The sequence below is a fragment of the Saccopteryx leptura genome, chromosome 2, assembly GCF_036850995.1.
Source record: "Saccopteryx leptura isolate mSacLep1 chromosome 2, mSacLep1_pri_phased_curated, whole genome shotgun sequence".
In the NCBI taxonomy this organism is placed as follows: Eukaryota; Metazoa; Chordata; class Mammalia; order Chiroptera; family Emballonuridae; genus Saccopteryx; species Saccopteryx leptura.
In genome coordinates, this window is record NC_089504.1 from 341,109,754 (window position 1) to 341,130,448 (window position 20,695).

Sequence of the window (20,695 nt, forward strand, 5' to 3'; positions counted from 1 at the left end):
GGCTGGGCTACGGATGGTGTGCCCCCAGAGCCAGCCCCGCCCACGCCTCCCGCCCTCCCTGCCCGCTCCTTCACTTCCTCACTTGCGCCTCCTTGTTAAGTTGTATTTCAGAGACTGCTCTCCCTCAGAAATGCTGCTTGAATTCAGCCTGGCCCTTTTTGCCAGGAATGAAACCTCATTTGAAAGAAAACAAAATGAATTTTATGACTTAATTTTCTGTGTTCTCCTGTTACAGGGTGTGGTCTGCTTTGAAGGGAGGGAACCAGGATCAGGTAGGAAATGGGCCTTTATGAAGAAAAGGGAGGTTGTTTGAGCTACTCCTCCGGGGGATACAAGGCTCCAGGAGGATCTGCCTCCCCAAAACCTGGAAATAAGACTAAGTTAACTCCCTGAGGACAAATCTACATGGCCTGCTCACAAAGGTTTCTGTGCCACCTGAGGCTGATTTATTTGGATAAAAGGAAAACAATTTAGTGCAGATCAGTGCTGTTCAATAGAACTTTTTGCAGCAATGGAAACGTCATAAATGTGAACTGGCCAATACAAGCTAGCCACATTCGGTTGTTGAGCACTGGAAATGGGGTTAACACAACTGAAGAGCTGAAGTTTTCATTCGCTCAAACTTGAAATGATCACTTGTGCCCAGGAACTACCACAGTGGGTGGTGCAGGTATAGACAGACTTGGTTCAAATACACGTCCTAAAATTTAATAGCTATAACCTCATATAAGTTATTCAACATCTAAGCCTCTGTTCTACCAAAAGAAATGAGAATAGAAATAGCTAAATCATAGGGTCACAGTCAAGAGGAAATGAACTCAATTTCTGTAAAGCACTTAGCACAGCTACCAGAGTAGGGGAAAATCAACAATGCCATGCATGTTCAGGCCCTACCCAGGAGAGACCTGGCTTCTAACTACTTCCACAGCCTTCCTTTTCTGCACGTGACAGCTCACTGGTCTGAATGCAGGCTCAGCGGGTGGCCATCTGGTTATATACTAGCTCCCATGTTCTCAGACCTGCTGGCACCTGAGGGTCCGTTCTTTTTCTTATTATCAACAAATTGGCAGGCTTAAATGTCCTTCCCTGTGAGCTAGGTGACTGTGACTCAACCTCTGGAACATACTTGAGTGTCCGAGCCTGTAAGATTGAGGACCACTACCTCCCTCAGTCCTCTTGTGTGCTCAACCAAGGTGATATACTGGACTCTGCTGGGATGCTGCTCGCCAGTCGGCAGCTCGGGGCTGGGGCCAACTTGAACCTGACTGACCTGGGTTTCCACCTGCTGGTTAAAATGTGTAAAGAGGAAGGGGCAGGATGGAGCAGTACTGCCCGTCTCTGGCTCAGGACATTGGGTGATTTTGAATAGGCACCATTCAGTCTGGCTTCAGTATTGAGAATAAGACACCCTTTTTTCTATCCTTGGAGACAAAAGCTGCTCCTCCTTTGAACACTGACCTACATAAGCTTCCACCCCCTTCTCCAGCCTCCTCAGGCCAAGAAACTGGATCAGGCAGCACAACAAGGCTCTCCCCTGGAGAACCTGCCAAAGGACACAGACACTGCCCCTTGACCGAGCCCCACCTGTCCATGTGCTCACACTCAAGGTGCACCCTCACAGCAAAGGAGTGTGCTTTGCAGGGTGTTTTCTTCAATTCACCACTCAAGGTGTTTTGCCTATTTCTTCCAACGTTTCTGACACATTCTTGGCTGCTGAGATTATACCATATATACAATTTTGTATCGTTTCGTGTATTTCCACAGACCTTGAGCCTTTGTTTATAAGCTGCTGCTTGGCAGCAGACAGAGGTTATCATGGGTGTTCAACGGGTCAGTGACCCAGAACAATGAGGACAAAGGGCTGTGGCTCAGTCTCAAGCCTTTATGCTCTTTGAACCAGTGTTCTCGCCTCAGTCACAGGACAGATCTTCACAGAATCTAGCTCTCCCAAAGGCTGCATTCTCAGGAGTCCCTTCCCCTGGACAGCTGGTCAAGAAGGCGTATATGGGCCTGTGCACACACAGCAGTCTGCCCACAAGGCTGGGCCAAACTCTGAGCCACACTCCCAACCACCACAACTACATCCAAAAGCTACTATGCATCTCTCAGGGTCACCTGAATGCTTAACTGGGCACTGGCTGTGGCCTCAGACTCCTTTCTGCACGCATCTTTAAGGCCCATCTCTTACCAAACCAGTGTCGATGTCGGAGCTCACTTAGTGCTGCTTCCTACTTGGACTTATGATTGGTCCTTTTTCTATGCAGCTCCTATCCTCATCTAGATTGTTTCATGGCCTCTCCCACATACCAGTTAGATCTTAAGTCACAACACTAAACTTCAGTCTTCTCGTCTTTTGGACAAGGCTATCTTGACCAAAGCCAGAGAGCATGACCCAGGCATCTCCAAAAGAACGCAGTCTCTCAAAAGCATACCTGCATGTACACGCCTGGGATTAACCTGTGGTTTATCAAGTCATCAAACGACTATCAGACCTCTGGCAGCCTCATACCAGATTGGACAGGCATCTCTATTGAAACTTTATTACAAAATTATAAAGCAGAGCTCTGTAATAAAAAATACACAGTTGGGTTTGTTTTTACACCCAAGTAAGTCTGAGAGAATCTTAATATAAGCACTTGAAGTAACACATTCACATCCAAAAATTTTCAATAAACTTATACAATATATATTGAGCACTAATTCCTGTACAGCTTATTCTTACTAGTTTGGATCTAGGTAGTCCAACATTATGAACCAGTCAGGCCTCCAATCACAGCAAAAACCAAGGAATAACTGGAAGAATTAGATGTTTCCATGATAATTAAGACCAAGGATCCATGAGAGGCAGGAGCATTCAAGGACAAAATCAAGTTTTCTACCTAGGTTATATAGTAACTGAAACAGGATCTTGGAATTCCCCACTTTTATCTGGTGTAATCAAGAAGATACAAAAAGAAAAGAAATAATCAGGGTTGTTTGACACCTCTTTTCTTAAATGAAAACCTTTACCAAAAGAGGTTAAAAGATTCAAAAGGCAAGTTCTTTTTCCAAAATAAGGAAATGACATCAGCTCTAATTCTTACCAAGGTTACTAACCAACCATTAGGGTATTATTTTAACTCGTGTCTAAGAGGGAGACTGGGAGGTGGGGAGAGGTAAGGCCTCAGCAGAGAAAGCAAGTGTAAGTAGGTAGAGTGCCAGCTTCTACCTGAATTCAAAGTGGAACTGAGCAGTAGCTGAATCCTTTGCTAAGCTGGTAGGCATTGTAAACTGCAGTACTTACTGTCCAGCAGAAAGATGTCTTCACAGGGAAATCACAATTCCCCCAATTCCTACAAGGGCTGTGGCCCAGAATCAAATCATCCAGAACTTGTTATAACGTCGAGGTAAGTGGCCCAGTGTTTAGCTAACAACTACTCAATAAGATTCGATTTCCCCAAAGGGGATTAGTGGTTGATGAAGGGAAAACATAAGTATGTCTGTATGATAAATAGGTCCTCTTAGGGGTTCCCCACTGCTTTCCAGAGTCATGACTGGTTCTTATCTTGGCTGCAGGGGGAGGGGGGGGGTCTACCAAGGCCCTCAGGTGTTTAGGGTTTGCATAGTTCATCCATTTGTGATGGCAGCACACACAGCTCCTCTGACAGCATGTATGCTTGTGCTTGGCCAAGCTGCTCCAGCAGACTTTTTTAGCCCTCTAGCTCCTCTGGTGCTGTAAAGACTCTAACAGGGCTGAAGGCCATGACCTACTCATTGCACAGTCCTTCCTAAAGAGCCTAGAGAATGCATCTTCCTCACCTACCCCCAACTCAGCAGGTGAAGGAAGAAAATAGGAGTAGGGAGTCCCCACCAATCTGGAGAATGAAGTCTTCCAGCTGTCTGCTCAAAGGCTGAACCAGCCTCACTCAGGACCCGCTCATACCTCTTAGATATATATGCTCATACCTCATACCTCGGTGGCTCTGTTTTACATGTTTGGTCTCCAGGAACTTATGAGAAGTCTGGTGAGAGAAGAGCCAGGCTCTTTGCCTACGTCCCCCTATGCCTTGAGTGAGACCATGTTTAAACCTCCATGGGAAAGAGAGGGACATCATTCTCCAGTAAAAGTGGTTCAAAACTGCTGTCTGTTGGAGAAGTTAAAGTTAGCAGAAAGCCAATGCTCTCCCTGTTCTGATAAACTAAAATGAAGGATGGCACTAAGTCAGGCCCGAAAAGAAGCAGAGGTGATCCGTGCACCATCTCTCTCCCAGACATTGGACCTTCCCAGCAGTTCAGGAACCTGAAGCTCCCAAAGTCAGGTTGGGAAACTGACAGCGTCTAGTCCCAGCACTGAAGGAAGCAACTCTTAATGACTTTGAAGTTTTTCAATAGCATTTGTGTTTCATTTCTCACCAGAGGTAAGTTTACTGGTCCAAATTCTGTCCTAAGGAGGATCATTATTGGTCTGGTAAGCTAACATCATTTTGGTCTGAAGAAACAAATGGATTTTAGGCAATGTAGCAAGGAACATTAGCAAAGGTAGGTTAAAGCACAAAAAGCCAGTGAAACCAGAAATAAATCCAAATGTGCTGGAGAGGAAAAGAGCCATTGCTAGCAGGCCTTCTGATCAGTGAAACACAGGCAAGCAGCTCGGGGGTTGGGTGGGGTACAGGAGGAAGGGAGGATGATACAGTCCAAGTTCTGGAAGGTCCTCTCTTCATTAGTTACCGCCATCACCCAAGATCACTGAAACAGGGACTTGCCCAAGCAATCTATACCAGTTCTCACTGTCTCGCGCTCTGCCAGCCAAGAGGAGCACCTCGGTGGCAAGGCAGGCATGCCCAGAAGTGACTTGTTCTGGTCTTGGGAACACTGCAGATATTCTTGCTAGCCTGCCCCTCTGCAAGCTGGCCAACCCTGAGCCCAGACACCTCGTACTGTGTCCCTGTAAGGCACTGAAGAAGCTGGAACCAAGCCCTCAGGATCGGAAGACGTGCACAGCTCGGATCACATACTGCCGGCAGATGGGACACTCATTCATGCGCTTGCCACACTTGGTACATGTTACCATGTGGCCACACTCTAGCAGAACACAGTCAATGGGTGAGTCCATGCAGATCCTACACAGGTTCTCCTCCAGGCTGGATGGCACTGCTCCCCCTGTATAAACACAAGGCAGAAGAGGGGCGGGGTGAGTATATGGAGTTGGGAGAGAACAGGCACACTGTGAACAAACCCCCAATTCCACACGCTTCCCCTCAAATAGAACTCCAAGAAAACACTGCCCCACTAACCAATTCCAGTTGCTTCTTTAATCCACACCTCTACAGGTCAGGTTATATATTTGACAAGTAAAGTACATGTAGATCAAATACATCCCAGAACATTGAGAACTAAATAAAGCAGTCCTCACAGCTTAAAAGAAAGAATTGTCAGACAGCTGATGATGTAATATAGTGGGTGAATGACACTTAGGGACTCATTATGCCCTGAGGAACATGCTGAAAAGATAAAAGTGGTTCAGAAAAGTTTAGATATAACCAGAACTGTAGTGAATGATTAAGGATCGAAAGGCTTATCTGTAAAAACTATCCCCAATTTAATAAAGCCACAGATCAAGGGGCCTCCTGTGCTATCCACAAACTCCCGTGGACTTCCTCAGAAACTTCCTGGTAAAAGAGACTGGCCCCCTCTTCTCTGCTTCCCCCACATAACCACAGCCATACCCCCATGACTGCTTGCCTCAGTGGATTAGGATTTTTAAGTCTGCCTACTTATCTCCCCCACTATACTATGTTCCTTAATTCAACAAGTTCATTGAATTTCTACTACATACTTAGCATCTGCTATGTGCTCTGAGGTCAGATACTCATCATTGAATCCCTACAACACCAGTCATGTGGTAGGTGTTCTCTAAATGTCTAATAAGTAAAGGCAATGACAACAGTTCACATTTACTAAATGCTTACAGGTAACCAGGCAGGGCCCTGAAAGCTTTGCATATTTTCCTCATTGAATCCTCACAAAAACTATGCAGTATGTACTTTTTTCTTTTTTTTTTTTTTTTTTTGTATTTTTTCCAAAGTTAGAAGCAGGGAGGCAGTCAGACTCCCGCATGCGCCCGACCGGGATCCACCTAGCATGCCCACCAGGAAGTGATGCTCGGCTCCTCTGGGGCGTTGCTCTGCTACAATTGGAGCCACTCTAGCACCTGAGGTGGAATCCATGGAGCCATCCCCAGCACCCAGGCCAACTTTGCTCCAATGGAGCCTTGGCTGTGGGAGGGGAAGAGAAAGAGAGGAAGGAGAAGGGGAGGGGTGGAGAAGCAGACGGGCGCTTCTCCTGTGTGCCCTGACCAGGAATCAAACCCAGGATTTCCACACACCAGGCCGACGCTCTACTGCTGAGCCAACCAGCCAGGGCTGAAGTAGGTACTCTTACTACTTATTTTATAGATGAGGATGAGGCAACAGAGGTCAAAGAATTAAGTGACTTGCCCAAGGCACACAGCTGTTAAGTAGAGAAGCCAGGATTCAAATCTAGGCAGGGGGCCTTCTGGGCAAGAGGCATGAGGGCAGGGACTATCAATATAGTTTTAAACGCTCAGTGCGCAGAGTTCTTAACAGCTCACCATCTTGTTTGAGTGGTGAGATACAGTGGGCATGGCCAGTATCCTACTTTAGCTGCAGAAACAGAAAAACGTTCATGTCCAAAATCCCAGCCACCCAGCCAGCATGTTTTAAATCAGGGGTCGGGAACCTATGGCTCGTGAGCCAGATGTGGCTCTTTTCATGGCTGCATCTGGCTCGCAGATGAATCTTTAATAAAAAAAATAATAATGTTAAAAATATAAAATATTCTCATGTATTACAATCCACTCATTTCCTACCGCTCATGTTCATGGTTGCAGGTGGCTAGAGCCGATCACAGCTGTCCTCCGGGGCAACACCAAATTTTTATTGGATAATGCGTAATGTACACGGGTCGTTGTATGGCTCTCACGGAATTACATTTTAAAATATGTGGTGTTCATGGCTCTCTCAACCAAAAAGGTTCCCGACCCGTTTTAAATGGTAGCCTGAACCAGATAGCCATCAATAGGAAGCTGGACGGTACCAGCCACCTCTACCATTCCCCAGTGGAATTCTCCTTTACTCTGTTGCTTCTGCACTTTCTCTTCCTGTTTCCTGGACTACACAAAAAGTCAGGAAACATTTGGGGTGGGCTGGCTCTGAAAGGTTGGGAAACCTATTTACCCCTTTGAAGAGTAATTAGCCTTAACAGAAGATTTGGAAGGGACTTGACTATACAAATACCTAAAATGAGCAGGAATAATTTACAGAATTTCATTATTGATTACTTCTGTCAGGAATAACAATAAACTCATCAATGCCGCTGCCAGAATTCTCCCAGGGAATCATCAAAAGAAAGGAGGACATCAAGTGGAATAGCATGATCGTATTATCAAGAAGAGAGAGTGGGTCTAAAACAGCAAATGGTTTGGGGGAACTGAGAAGAGCTCAACTCGATAATTTATCACCCAGAAGACTTTGTTTCATTCTGAGCAAAAGGCCATTTTACTAAATAACAAATTTGGAGTCTTCTGATAGTTTTAAAATGCTTTGCAGGCTCCTACTCTATTCTGAGAATGTTCTCTGTTGGGGAAGAGCTCACAACAATATAGCCCTGAGGCTTTCAAAAACGTAGAGACAGCATAGCATTTTAGAATGACGCTCAGATCCAATCAGATTCCCGCAGTGCTTTCTGGGAGTACCCAAAGGCTCAGACACAGGTGGGTGTATGGCAGCCAATGTGGGCTATGCATCTCATGCCTAGAGAGCACCATATGTGGCACGGCACCTCTCCTGACCTGTCCCAGAGCAGTTCCAGCCACTGCCCAGCCCGGTGCAAACAGGCTCTCTCAGGTCACCACCCTTTCTTTCTGGTTGGTACCAGAAGTTCTTAAACAAACCAAGTGATTTCCCTGAAGGTGCACACAGACCAGAACTGAGTGAAAACTACAGGGAAAGGAGTGCCTTCGCACCAGGAGTATGAAAAATGAACCAAATGTGACACGTGCCACCACATACTTCGTTAATATTTTACAAATGCTGGCTTCTGAGCTCGAGCAACCCAGAGATGTGCAAATCAGTCCGCCCCCAGATGTGCTGTGCCTCCTCTCCCTTCTCGGGGGGTGGGGGGGAGAGTTCTAAGATGCCGAGAAGCCCTGCTTCTCAGTGAATTCCCTCCACACCCTCAGTCTGGACAATGATGTGCTCAGAATTCTTGGACTGGGAAAAGGAATTGGGGTTGAAGGAGCATAGTCTGCTCCCAAACACAAACGACTACATACCATTTTGGTCTTCGGCACCACATACTGAAAAGGAAAGAGAAAAGATGTCTGAATATGTGTACAAGCAAAGTCTCCAACCACCCTGACTTCTGACCTCTGTTTCCCTGCTGGGAACCAGGATGGCCAAGAGCCCAGATAGACACTCTCCCTCCTCACTCACTCCACATGCTGAGAACTCACGGAAAGCTCCTGCTGCTGTGTCTGGTCTAGTATTAGAAAAGGGATCCCACTGGTTTGCATACAAAACTGCCAAGTAGGAAGGCTAGTACAGAAGCACAATATCCTTTTAAAGCTAGCATTAAAGTCAAGAAAGAAGGAACAGTCTGTTCCAGTCAGCCGGGCATCTGAATGAAGTTCCCAGGTAGAGCCATCTCCTATTCTCTATGTCCTCACAACTCTAGGGAGATTCTGGGGACAATCCCAAAGGGGAGAGTGAGTCTCATCAGGTGACTGGTCAGATGTCCCCTAACTCTACTGAATTTGAGCTACTAGGAGAGGAGAGCCAGAAATCTAACTTCAACTACTGTTAGCATGCAAGGAATCAAAATATTGATCTGCGGGAACGAAATCAGTTGGGGACGGGAGGAGAGCAGAGTTCCAAGTAAAATCATTTTAGGAAATGCTGAGTTCAAAACAGCTAAACACGTCTCTTCTGCAGGACCTCCTCCTTTACTGGTATAGTATCTACCATGAATCAATAGCAGGGGGACATAATATAAAGTATTGTTTCCCAAACTCATTTGACCACAGACCTAGATATTTTAGTGGGCACCACCTGAAAATTATACCATGTACACTGCTTTGGGAAATCATAAGGAAAAGCCCAAGTACTGGCAGAACAGATACTCTCCTCACACAATGTGTGCAAAGGTTCGCCTCCTAATCTCCCAACTCTTTAAGTATTGTTGGAGGCAGAAGTGAGTATGGTGGGAGTGACATACAACAGGAAAGACCATGAACTTTTAGAGCAGGAAATAAATTCAAATCTGGGCTCTATAATAGAAGGGGGATGAATAATGCCTATTTCATAGGTCACTCTGAGGATTAAATAAAGATATACAATGCCTAACCCAGTCCTGGCACTCAAGTGCAAATGACACTATTATTAGATGGTGCCAATGTGTACGATGAATCCTTCCTTAGAAGACGCTGTCATGCTTCAGAGACAGCAAGCACTCCAGAGTCCGTGCAGCTGTCGCCCAGGTGCAGGAGGTGCCCCTCACCCAGGTGCTGGAGGCCCTTCTGATCCTTGTACAGCCGCGTCACCCTCTCCATCAGCTCCCACTTCTCACAGCAGCCCTTGTAGTTGACGAAGTTACGGGCCAGGATCTCTTTCAGCTGCCGCACAGTCAGACCTTCAATGTCTTCCAGGTCGGTCAAGTCAGACAGAGAAGCCCTCCGGCCCGGGACGAAGCTGTCCTCTGAGTCAACAGACTAAAAGGCAAAGGTGAGATTGATGGGCTCAGTCAGCTCTTCGCTCCCCGAGCTTTCTCTCCAAAGACCCGAAAGCACTTACCACACCACACTTTTGGTGACTGACCTCCAGAGGTAGGAACAGAGGCAGGAAGAGTACCCGGCATGCTGCTTTGCATTGCAAAACAGAGGACAGTCTCTTCCTGACACAGTTCTGTACTCAGGCACAGCCAGCCACAAACAAAGCAGTGTATATAAGGAGCAACAATTTGAGTCAGATGACCCTAATTTTGAATCCTACTGCTCCACTGACCAATAGCGGAGGCAAGCTGTGCCCCGCCCCTCTCTGAGCCTGTCTGCCCCTCTGTGAAGGAGAGACGGCAGCTCTGACACACAGGGTTCCTGCGAAGATTAAGTATGTCAGCACAAGAAACCAACAGCTCGGTGCTGGCCTTTCTCTCACCACTGCAGAGTCCTGCTCCCCACCGAAGCGGCAGACTTCTCTGGCAAGCCCTCTGTAGACAACTCTGACCATAGCTGCGTGGCCTGATGGCTGCGCCCTCTGGACTGGCCCCACCACGGCGGAGGCCTGAATGCCCTCTCATCTTTCCTCCTGATTCCCCAACCTCCCCCAACAATGGTGATTCTGTGCTAGAGGCAGAACAAGATCTGCACAGCAGCACCAGGAGCCTGCACCCTGGAATCTCTCAGAAAATCAAGAGACTGGAAAACAAACGGGCCACGAGGCTCCCCTGTCTCCACTGTGACCGCACAGCTCTGCACTAACTCACTGATGGTTTTGACAGAACACTAACACTAAACTCCACCCCTGACAACAGGATTTCAGGACTATCATCACAGACTGAGTCTTCTCTCTCCACTTCAAGGTCCACTGAGAGGTTCCTAATAACAGCCCATGAACACCAGTGAAAGGGCAAAGGCACAGACCCGAGCAGAGGCCCACCTGGGTCTCATCCTCAGCAGGTGCTCTGGCTGTGCTCTCCGGGCAGACGGGTTCTTCTTGGTCCTGAGACACACGGCCATTGGCCTGTGGGAAGAGAAAGGTGCCATCACATCCACAGATGCCCAGGGATTTGCATAGCACTGGCCTCTTCTGAACTCATACCGTGTCCCAAATGGACTCCCATCTCCCCCAGAAATCTGGAGTCTTGCACAACAGTGTTATAAAAGCTCTCAGATACTGACTTGTTAGAGAAACAATACAAAAAGATCTGAACTCTAGAACAAGAGTGCATGAATAACAACAAAAAAAAAAGAGTGCATGAATTCTGCCCACCACCAGGATGGCATTAGCCCATTCACCACCAGTGCACTCACTTTGAACGCTCCAAGTGAAATGAAATGCACCTGAACATGTCCACTGCAGGAGACTGTTCTCTAACTGCCACTGAATTTTCTTCTTGATAGTGACCCCAAACAGCCCTTCCTGTATCATCCACCCACCATCCTTGGTTCTGCCCCTCAGACCAATGTCTACTACTTTCTTCCAATCTGCTCACATCATGTATTGCCTTCCTCCATACTGAATCTCCCTGGCTTTCTCAACTAGCCCAGCTGAAACAAAGTTTCCAGCCCCTCACCAACCTATCTCTGTCTTCTGGCCAGTCACTGCTCTCACGTTCTGGAAAGGTGCTCCAACCAACCAGCAGGGCATGCTATTGCTACTATGAGCTGTCTTGAAACCTGGTCAAAAATTTAAAGCATCTAGGAGTCTACTAGCCTAAGACTACATGAGACAGATGTCTATGCTTAAAAATCATTCTGGCCTGACCAGGCGGTGGCGCAGTGGATAGAGCGTCGGACTGGGATGCGGAGGACCCAGGCTTGAGACCCCAAGGTTGCCAGCTTGATCACGGGCTTATCTGGTTTGAGCAAAAGCAAGGGGTTACTCGGTCTGCTGTGGCCCCACGGTCAAGGCACATGAGAAAGCAATCAATGAACAACTAAGGTGTCGCAATGAAAAACCAATGATTGATGCTTCTCATCTCTCTCCGTTCCTGTCTGTCCCTATCTATCCCTCTCTCTGACTCTCTCTCTGTCTCTGTAAAAAAAAAAAAAAGTCTTTCTGCTTAGAATTCTATCTTCTCAAAAGGTCCTCCTAAATACTCTTTCAGGTTTTACCAAAGAGTACTCAGAACACTGAGCCTCCTAATCCCATCACCATTTATGACACAAATTCGTTAACTACAATAGATCTTCTTCACCCACTGTTTCCTCGAGGCAAAGGGCCTTCTGTGAGCCAACAGCAAAGGGATGTCTGAGCTCACAGGCTTCTTCCAGTAGTGCCTTAGAACAGTGGTCCCCAACCCCCGGGCCGCAGACCGGTACCGCTCCGTGGGTCATTTGGTACCGGTCCGCAGAGAAAGAATAAATAACTTACATTATTTCCGTTTTATTTATATTTAAGTCTAAACGATGTTTTATTTTTAAAAAATGACCAGATTCCCTCTGTTACATCTGTCTAAGACTCACTCTTGACTCTTGTCTCGGTCACGTGATACATTTATCCGTCTCACCTTAAAGGCCGGTCTGTAGCCCAAAAAAGGTTGGGGACCACTGTCTTAGAGCACCAGTAAAGGGACAACCTAGAAAACCAGTCCCCCACTGGCCCTAGCCACTCAGTCCCGAGTAAGACACAAATACGGAGCAAGGAAGAGGTAAGCAACTACAGTGGGAATGAAAAGTAGTTGCCACAGGCCTGACCTGTGGTGGCGCAGTGGGAGAAAGCGTCGACCTGGAACACTGAGGTTGCCGGTTCAAAACCTTGGGCTTGCCTGGTCAAGGCACATATGGGAGTTGATGCTTCCTGCTCCTCCCCCTTCTCTCTCTCTCTCTCTCTCTCTCTCTCACTCCTCTCTCTCTAAAAAAATCAATAAATAAAATATTTTTTTAATTTATTAAAAAAAAAAAAGTAGTTGCCACCACCACCAAAAATGCTAAGTGAGAATAAGATTACCTGTATAGCATAACAGGTCTAATGTCCTTATCAACACCTCTAATTTTCTCTTAGCTTTATGTAGATGTGGTATGAATAGGCCTCCTGGTGTCACCTTGGAGTTACAAAAAAAAAAAAAATCTTCCAAGCCTAACCTGTCTCTAAGTAGACAACTTTTGTATGCCCTTCTCTTCAGAAAGACTGGTCTCATGCTGCAAGCACGTTGTCTTTTGCCTACTGGCTAAAATCAAAACTTATGACTAGCATTTGTCCACAGTTTTGCTTATTCCACACACTTCCTTTCCTAGTAACTACCGCCAGGGCACTGCCGGGTAAAGAAAGAGCGCTGGTGGAGCAAGTGCTATGAGAACGTTTGTACTCCAGGTGCAGCTCACCTGTGGGACTGTCGGGGGCCTTGCACAAGTTACTGAACTCCCCGCATCTGTTTTTCTGGCTTGCAAACGTAGATCTCACCAGAAAGGGATGTGAGCTAACAAGAAGGCCCTCTGAAAACATCAGAGATCAGACAAGTACCCAATCAGATCTGGTACATACTGTAGGGTGCAGTCTGAAAATTTCTGGTTAACGACAGGAAGCTTAAAACCTACTCCTTTCATTGGAAAACCCACCAGAAGATTCTTTAGGGAAAAAGTTTCCTCAGGTCACTCTCCTAGCTCCCCATAAACAGAGAGGAGTGCTCCACTAAACAAAGGGAGAAAGTCAGAGCAGGAGGTAAAACCTGCCCAGCAGACAGAGCCAGGGCTTAGGAGAGTTACACTCTAGCTGGGGAGAAAGCATGCTCAAGCCAGCAAGGGAGTCCATGAGTTTACTGCAGGTGAAGTAGGCTTTCACACTGGCCTTTACGCCTCAGTGCCCATCAGCTAAATCAGGGGGCGAGTCCTGGTGAAGGAGGTGCCATCAACAAGGGGCAGCAGCCCCACCCCCACCCCGTGTGGGAACTGACCACAGGAGTACTGTGCCAGCTCTATGTAGCTCAAAGCTCTCTGAACATGACATCACACTAGCCAGTCCTCCCAACATCCTGGCAGGAGCAAACATGGCCTGGGACTACTAACCTCATTTCACTGCTGAAGGCTCAAAGTTCACCCGGGGTTGACCAAGGAGTCAGTGGCAAACTGGATGTGAAAACCGGGGGACCTTCTCGGTCCTACTCCCCCAACTAAGGCACGTAAGTGAATCTACAGGTCACCATCACTCCTTTCACAGTGGTAAGCCGCCAGCCTCACGTTTATCCAATAGTTGGTCTGTGTGTCTGTCTCTCCTCTTGGAGAGGCTTTCTGAGGGCAGAGGTAATGTCTGACTCCTTCCTGTACTTCCCATGCCTGGCTCATAATTCAGTCTGTGTGCTGCTCGTAGCTTGCACCCCCAGGCCCCACTGGGATGATGGTAGGGCAGCTGCTGTTCAACACTATGCCAACCACCCCCAGCCCAAACGGTGGCTGGCGAGAGAAGCAGAGTCTTAGTCTTGGTCACTGTGTTTCCCGATCTCCCTTCCCATGGTTCTCTTTCCCTACGTGCGTTGAGATGGTTACTAAGGAAGCGACTCTCCATCCAGCTAAGAAAGACCACAGCAAGCTAAGTAAGTGGGTGGGAAATTTGGAGAGTTAACAGAGTTTTCTTGAAATAGTATGGGACAATAAGTCTTTTTTAAATGTATAACTGGGATATGTATATATTAAACAGAAAATCTCATACTGTGCATTATCATCTCTGAAGAAAGCCAAACCCTGAGTGCATCAGTAGGCAGAAAGGTTTCATATAATCAAGACCTTAAGCTCGCAGCCCACACCCACAACACAGGCAGGAGGGGAAACGAGCCCTCGAGCTGGCAGAGCCTGCAAGCGAGCCTTACCTGCTGATTTTCCTGAGCCTGGGCTGGGGAAACAGCAGAGGTCTGTGTGGATGAAGAAGGGAGGGTGGGTGAGGTAGGAGGCACTGTGCTGGTGTGAGGCTGGCTCAGGAAGGCCTGCTGCTCAGGGAAGTCCGGGGAAAAGGCAGGGGCACGAGTCCTGCCCTCCTGGGAGATCACAGGCTGCTGGCCAAGCACCAAGAGCACCAGCTCCTCTTTTTCCCGGCACATTTCGGTAGAGATGTCATGGAGGCTGAGATAGTCCCTCAGGTCCTTCACTTTCATCTTCATGAGCTCCTCCCGCTGAAAGGCTGTTGCTCGGAATCGTTGGCAGAGAAGGCAGAGGCGGGGCCCACTCCCCACTTGGCTCGAACAGGTCACGCAGAAATTTTTCTTACAGTCCAGGCAGGTCTGCTGCTTAGAGCAAGAGACAGAGGAAACCAGGTTGTGAGAACAAGACAGAGTGGGGCGGGAGCTTAGGGCTGCCCAGCCTCGCAAGACTGCCAATCCCTCTTTACCTAAGCTATGTCTTATCCCTCATGATGCAAGCAAGCTAACTTGCAGATTTCAGGTCAAAAGCCACTCAGAGATGGCAGATCCTGTATATATCTGTGTATCCATGTATAGGACACTACATGTATTATCCCATATGAGGTCTTATTTATTTTACTGATAGAGAAACGGAGGCTATTAATTCAATCTATCAGGTTTAGAATTTAAAAATCCCTACATTTTAATTGTCTCCCTGTTCCATTTCTTGTGGTATCGCCTTGGGTGTGTAACTTAGCCTGTCTGGCCCTCAGCTTCCTCATCTGTAAAATGGGGGTGATAATAATATCTACCTCAGGGGTCGGGAACCTTTTTGGCTGAGAGAGCCATGAACGCCACATATCTTAAAATGTAATTCCGTGAGAGCCATACAACGACCCGTGTACATTACGCATTATCCAATAAAAATTTGGTGTTGCCCCGGAGGACAGCTGTGATTGGCTCCAGCCACCAGCAACCATGAACATGAGCGGTAGGAAATGAATGGATTGTAATACATGAGTTTTGGGTTTTTTTTACATGAGACAGAGAGAGGGATAGATAGGGACAGACAGACAGAAACGGAGAGAGATGAGAAGCATCAATCATTCGTTTTTCGTTGCAACACCTCAGTTGTTCATTGATTGCTTTCTCATATGTGCCTTGACCATGGGGCTATAGCAGACGGAAAAACCCCTTGCTCGAGCCAGTGACCTTGGGTCCAAGCTGATGAGCTTTTGCTCAAACCAGATGAGCCTGCGCTCAAGCTGGCGACCTCAGGGTCTCGAACCTGGGTCTTCTGCATCCCAATCCGACACTATCCACTGCACCACCGCCTGGTCAGGTGAGAATGTTTTATATTTTTAATATTATTTTTTTATAAAGATTTGTCTGCTGGCTCGTGAGCCATAGGTTCCCAAACCCTGATCTACCTCATAGGATTGTTGTAAAGTTAAGAGATAATGCATTTAGCATGTCTGACAAAGGACTCCACAATAAGTCTAACTGTTTCATAATTGCTAGGAAATATGAGCTAATGATTAGAGACAGGATTCAAATCCTGAACTATGAGTCTTTGTACTTTATTGCTGAGATAAAGCAAATGTATAAAGGTTGTGGTGGTAGTTGTTTTTACTATTATTAATTAAATTTATTGCTAGCTATACCTAGCTTGTCATTTAGTTTTCAAAGCAACTCACAAAGTAGGTATTCATATACCTGTTTCACAGACAAAGCAATTGAGGCATAGAGTTATAAGTATATTCAAGGGCAGGCAGTAAACAGCAGAGCTAGGATTCATACTTAGGGTCTGAGTTTAATGTCCACAATCGTGCTTTTTTCCACCAGGCCAAGCTGTCTAACACCGTCCCATTCAAGTCAATAGCAGTACTGAGTCAAGGGCCTGGCTCTCCATCTTCAAACTCCCAACTCACTGTTCCATCCAGAGGCTGGAACCCAGGCTCCCCAAACCCAGGAAGACCCACTCAGAGTACTGGGAACTCAGTGGTGCAGAAGAGCACGTCCAAGACTAATATTTAGACAGCTATAGGAGGCCCCCTGGACATGATCTGGGGAGCTCTCGTTTGTGAAAAGTACAGATTGTCTCAGAAGGGCAACAAGTGAGTGTGGCTGGCAAGCTGGTACCGCCTGGCAGAAGTGATCTCCACAATCACAGACAATACAACACATGATGGCTTGCTCAACTCACAGGAAGCAAATCCTCAGCCTCCTGCCCACAGGCTGAGCGAGCACAGAGACATCTGATTGAGCTCTGCTGCAGCCAAGAGCAGGTCACACTCCCACCCGAGAGGTAATTCCTGGGCACACTGGGGTGATCCTGGAGGGCACACTCACTAATCATTTAAAGAAATTAAAAACTTTCCGTCTTATGGCGATTTAAGTATTAACCTAAACATTTCTGCTCCCTCTTTTCTAAGTATAGAAAGCTATTCAAGCCAACAAGAATGCCCAAGAGACTTAAGATTCTTGCAGTCAGAAATCACAGACACTTGTGTGTGGCTGAAGTACAAGTCTGCATAGCTAAGATAGTTATATTTAGTTTTGTCTAAGTGTCATTCATGTAGTAAAGGGAAAGGAGGATAATGTTTACCACCCAGTTTTGTTTTGTTTTGAAATTTATTATTTATTTTTAGCAAGAAAGGAAGGGAAAGGGAAAGAGAAAGAGAGAGAGAGAGAGAGAGAGAGAGACAGGAACATCAATCTGTTCCAGGGATCAAACCAGCAACCTCTGTACTTTGGGCAGATGCTCTAACAGAGCTATCTGGCCGGGGCACCACCCAATTTTGACTATTAATACTTAGAAGGCATTAAGAAAGGACACACATCAAGCTCCTTTATTCTCTACACAGTTATAACCAGACAATAAAATGTTCGGAGACTGCCTGACTAGGTGGTGGCACAGTGGATAGTGCGTCGGACTGGGATGCGAAAGACCCAGGTTCAAGACCCCGAGGTCGCCAGCTTGAGTGCGGGCTCATCTGGTTTGAGCAAAGCTCACCTTGGACCCAAGGTCGCTGGCTCGAGCAAGGGGTTACTCGGTCTGCAGAAGGCCTGTGGTCAAGGCACACATGAGAAAGCAATCAATGAACAACTAAGGCGTCACAACGAAAAACTGATGATTGATGCTTCTCATCTCTCTCTCTGTTCCTGTCTGTCTGTCCCTATCTATCCCTCTCTCTGACTCTCTGTCTCTGTAAAAAAAAAAAAAAGTTCAGAGACTGACTTCAAAGGACTCACAACAGCACTAGCATTATAATAGTTCTGAAACCAACAGCCACTCAGGTGGAAAATGGATATTTTGGGGCTGGGGTATTCATTCATATCTGAAGCTTTCCTACTGGAAAATAAGATAAGTTTAGGATGACTGGTTGTGAAATAAAGAGGCTTCAGTGGCATAATGCTGTAGGTCCTGACATGGAACATTACTTAAGTCAATGCAGTCTTACCAGAGCTAGCTTGACACAATTAGAAAGCCTTGAGTTGCTCCATTAGCTAGATATGAAAAACTCTCTATTCTTTCTTCAAATGTGTGTGGTTTATTGTGTGTAAGATCAGAATACAAAGATAACAACCCAGCTTCCATGCCCACTGCACGCCCCCCCAACAGGGACTCTGAAGTCAGCCTGCATCTGAACCACACCCGGGAAAAGACTGCTCAAAAGTAAAATCTCAGTTTGCAGAGGCAGGAGAGAACAAAGGGAAAGGAAAAACGGCCATCAACAAATGTGGACAGAATGAGCAAAGGAATCATGTGTGGATAAATTCTAGCAAATAGCGCAAACCAACTGAGTAACAAGGTAGCATGAAAAATGAATTAGAGAAGCCAGCGTGCCTACATAAATGCCAAGAGAGCACACAGACATCCAGCATCAATCAGCTGGCAGTGGCACCTCAGGCAGGCATGGCCCTTCAGGGATGCCAGACGTGGCACAGGTGAGGCCCATCTTCTCACCCTACAGTCCCTCCGCCTCCCTTCTTCACCATCCCTCCTATTGGCATTCCTTCCTGCAGCCCATTGAGAGGAAAAAGGGAAGCCAGAGGAATGACACAATCAGGACCAAGTCCTGGCTGGCCACTTCCTAGCTCAGGGAATTTATACAAAACAGATAATCTCCCAGAGCATCAGATTCCTCACCTGTAAAGGCAGGTCAGTTGGCCAGTCTAAGGACTACTGGAAGTATCACATGAGATAATGTACACCAAACCTTAGCATAAGGTGGCATACTCACAAATAGGTGACACAGTCATCTTTTATTCTCTTTCCCCTTTGCCTCCTCTCTGAACTCTTGCCAGTACCTAGGAGCCACGCCCTCCACTCTGAGATCTGAGTACCTCCTCCATGTTTGCAAACACAAACTTCTGACTCCTCCTCCTCCTCCTCAAACTGGTCCAACTGAAGAGGCTGAGTGCCAAACTCACTACAAAAATGTCAGGGCTTCTTAAACCACAGGTAGGTATTACCAATACAGCGGGAATATTTGCCTTGGCAAAAACAGCCTTCCACTTCTCTGCAACACTGGAAACTCTGGGAAGGCAGGAGAGGCATCCTACTTATGTCCTCTCTGTAAAGTCCTTCATGTTATCTGTGCTTTGTACCAAATGAGCATTCAGAGAACACTGACCACAATGAAGAAAAGAAAAAATGAAGAGAAGAAAATCATAATCACTCAATTCAACCACTTCTATAAAAGACATTTTAAAAGCCTGTGGCTGTTAAATGCCAAACCCTTCTGATAAGAATGCTGATCCACTTAAGCATGAAATTACAAATGAAAAATTCTAATATAAGAAAACATTTTTTTTTTTACAGAGACAGAGAGAGAGTCAGAGAGAGGGATAGATAGGGACAGACAGGAACGGAGAGAGATGAGAAGCATCAATCATTAGTTTTTCGCTGTGACACCTTAGTTGTTCATTGATTGCTTTCTCATATGTGCCTTGACCGCAGGCCTTCAGCAGACCGAATGACCCCTTGCTCAAGCCAGCGACCTTGGGTCCAAGCTGGTGAGCTTTGCTCAAACCAGATGAGCCCGCGCTCAAGCTGGCGACCTCGGGGTCTCGAACCTGGGTCCTCCATGTCCCAGTCTGACGCTCTATTCACTGCGCCACTGCCTCGTCAGGCCAGAGAAAACATTCTTAATATTCACAAAATTCATTGTGAATTATACAAAATTATTTCTTACTTTTGAAGCAAGAAATACTGTACCAGTCACCATCTTTACCACCCAAACTGGAACTTGGCTTCCTCCACAAAAGTTCTTCTTGCTACAGAAGCTTTCGCCTTATCTCTTGGTATGGCTATGTATTTGCCCCCTTCCTGCCATGCCTGACACACAGTAGATATCTAATAATTTATTTTCCAATAAATAGGGGGAAATTCCTTATTTTAATCATTTGCCATGCTCCAGGGCACCCAGGCCAATATCCTATCATTTTCATATGCTCTACCCCCTACATTTCATCTGTCTTCATATGCAATGTGCACTCTATCCCAGTAGCCAAGTAACTTAGTGTCTGAGTCTCACGTTTATCATCTGCAAAATGGGTTAACAACTACTACTTCACAGAGTATGGCACAAAGAGCTGCTCCCTACATGGCAGCTATCTCGCTCAGTCTCAGCCAACACCCTAGACCAGGCTCTGACAACTTCTCACCAGGTGTCAAGTGCACAAAAGCTTCCCAAATGCTACTCCTACCACTAATAAAGCCACACTGACCACCTGAAACAGGACTGATCAGGTCATGCCTTTGATAAAATCTTTCTGATGGTTCCTTACTATGGCAGTCATGGCCCTTCACCGCCTTATCCCAACTGTGTCCCACTCTAACTTCCCAAGTAGCCTGCACTCTGGCAAGAGAGGCCACTCACAATCCCTGAATACACCTTACTTGCCCCATATCTGGTGGCTTCACTTCAGCCACCGATGTGCAAGTCAATAAACCTCCCTAGAATTATCAGCTAGAATGATTAATTTATCAACAGTGCCTGATTCCCTAGTACTTAAACTTACTCAGCTGACTGTTAGCAGTTCTTTGCAAATGTGGGCCTCCTTAGCCAGACAGTCAGCACCCTAC

The 20,695-nt window shown here is 46.6% G+C and overlaps 1 protein-coding gene across 17 annotated transcripts in view; it reads right to left on the bottom strand.

Moving 5' to 3' along the window:
- Window positions 1–423: 423 nt before the first annotated feature.
- RFFL (ring finger and FYVE like domain containing E3 ubiquitin protein ligase) overlaps window positions 424–20,695 on the bottom strand; it is an 88,898-nt gene continuing 68,626 nt past the window's right edge. For all 17 annotated transcript variants that reach the window (XM_066363851.1, XM_066363845.1, XM_066363858.1 and 14 more), the window contains 5 exons: window positions 14,575–14,985; window positions 10,710–10,793; window positions 9,556–9,766; window positions 8,333–8,356; window positions 424–5,139 (listed from right to left, as the gene is read on the bottom strand). In XM_066363851.1, the coding sequence (XP_066219948.1) occupies window positions 4,958–5,139; window positions 8,333–8,356; window positions 9,556–9,766; window positions 10,710–10,793; window positions 14,575–14,985 (912 nt within the window). In that variant the 3' untranslated portion in view covers window positions 424–4,957. The remainder of the gene's footprint in view (window positions 5,140–8,332; window positions 8,357–9,555; window positions 9,767–10,709; window positions 10,794–14,574; window positions 14,986–20,695) is intronic.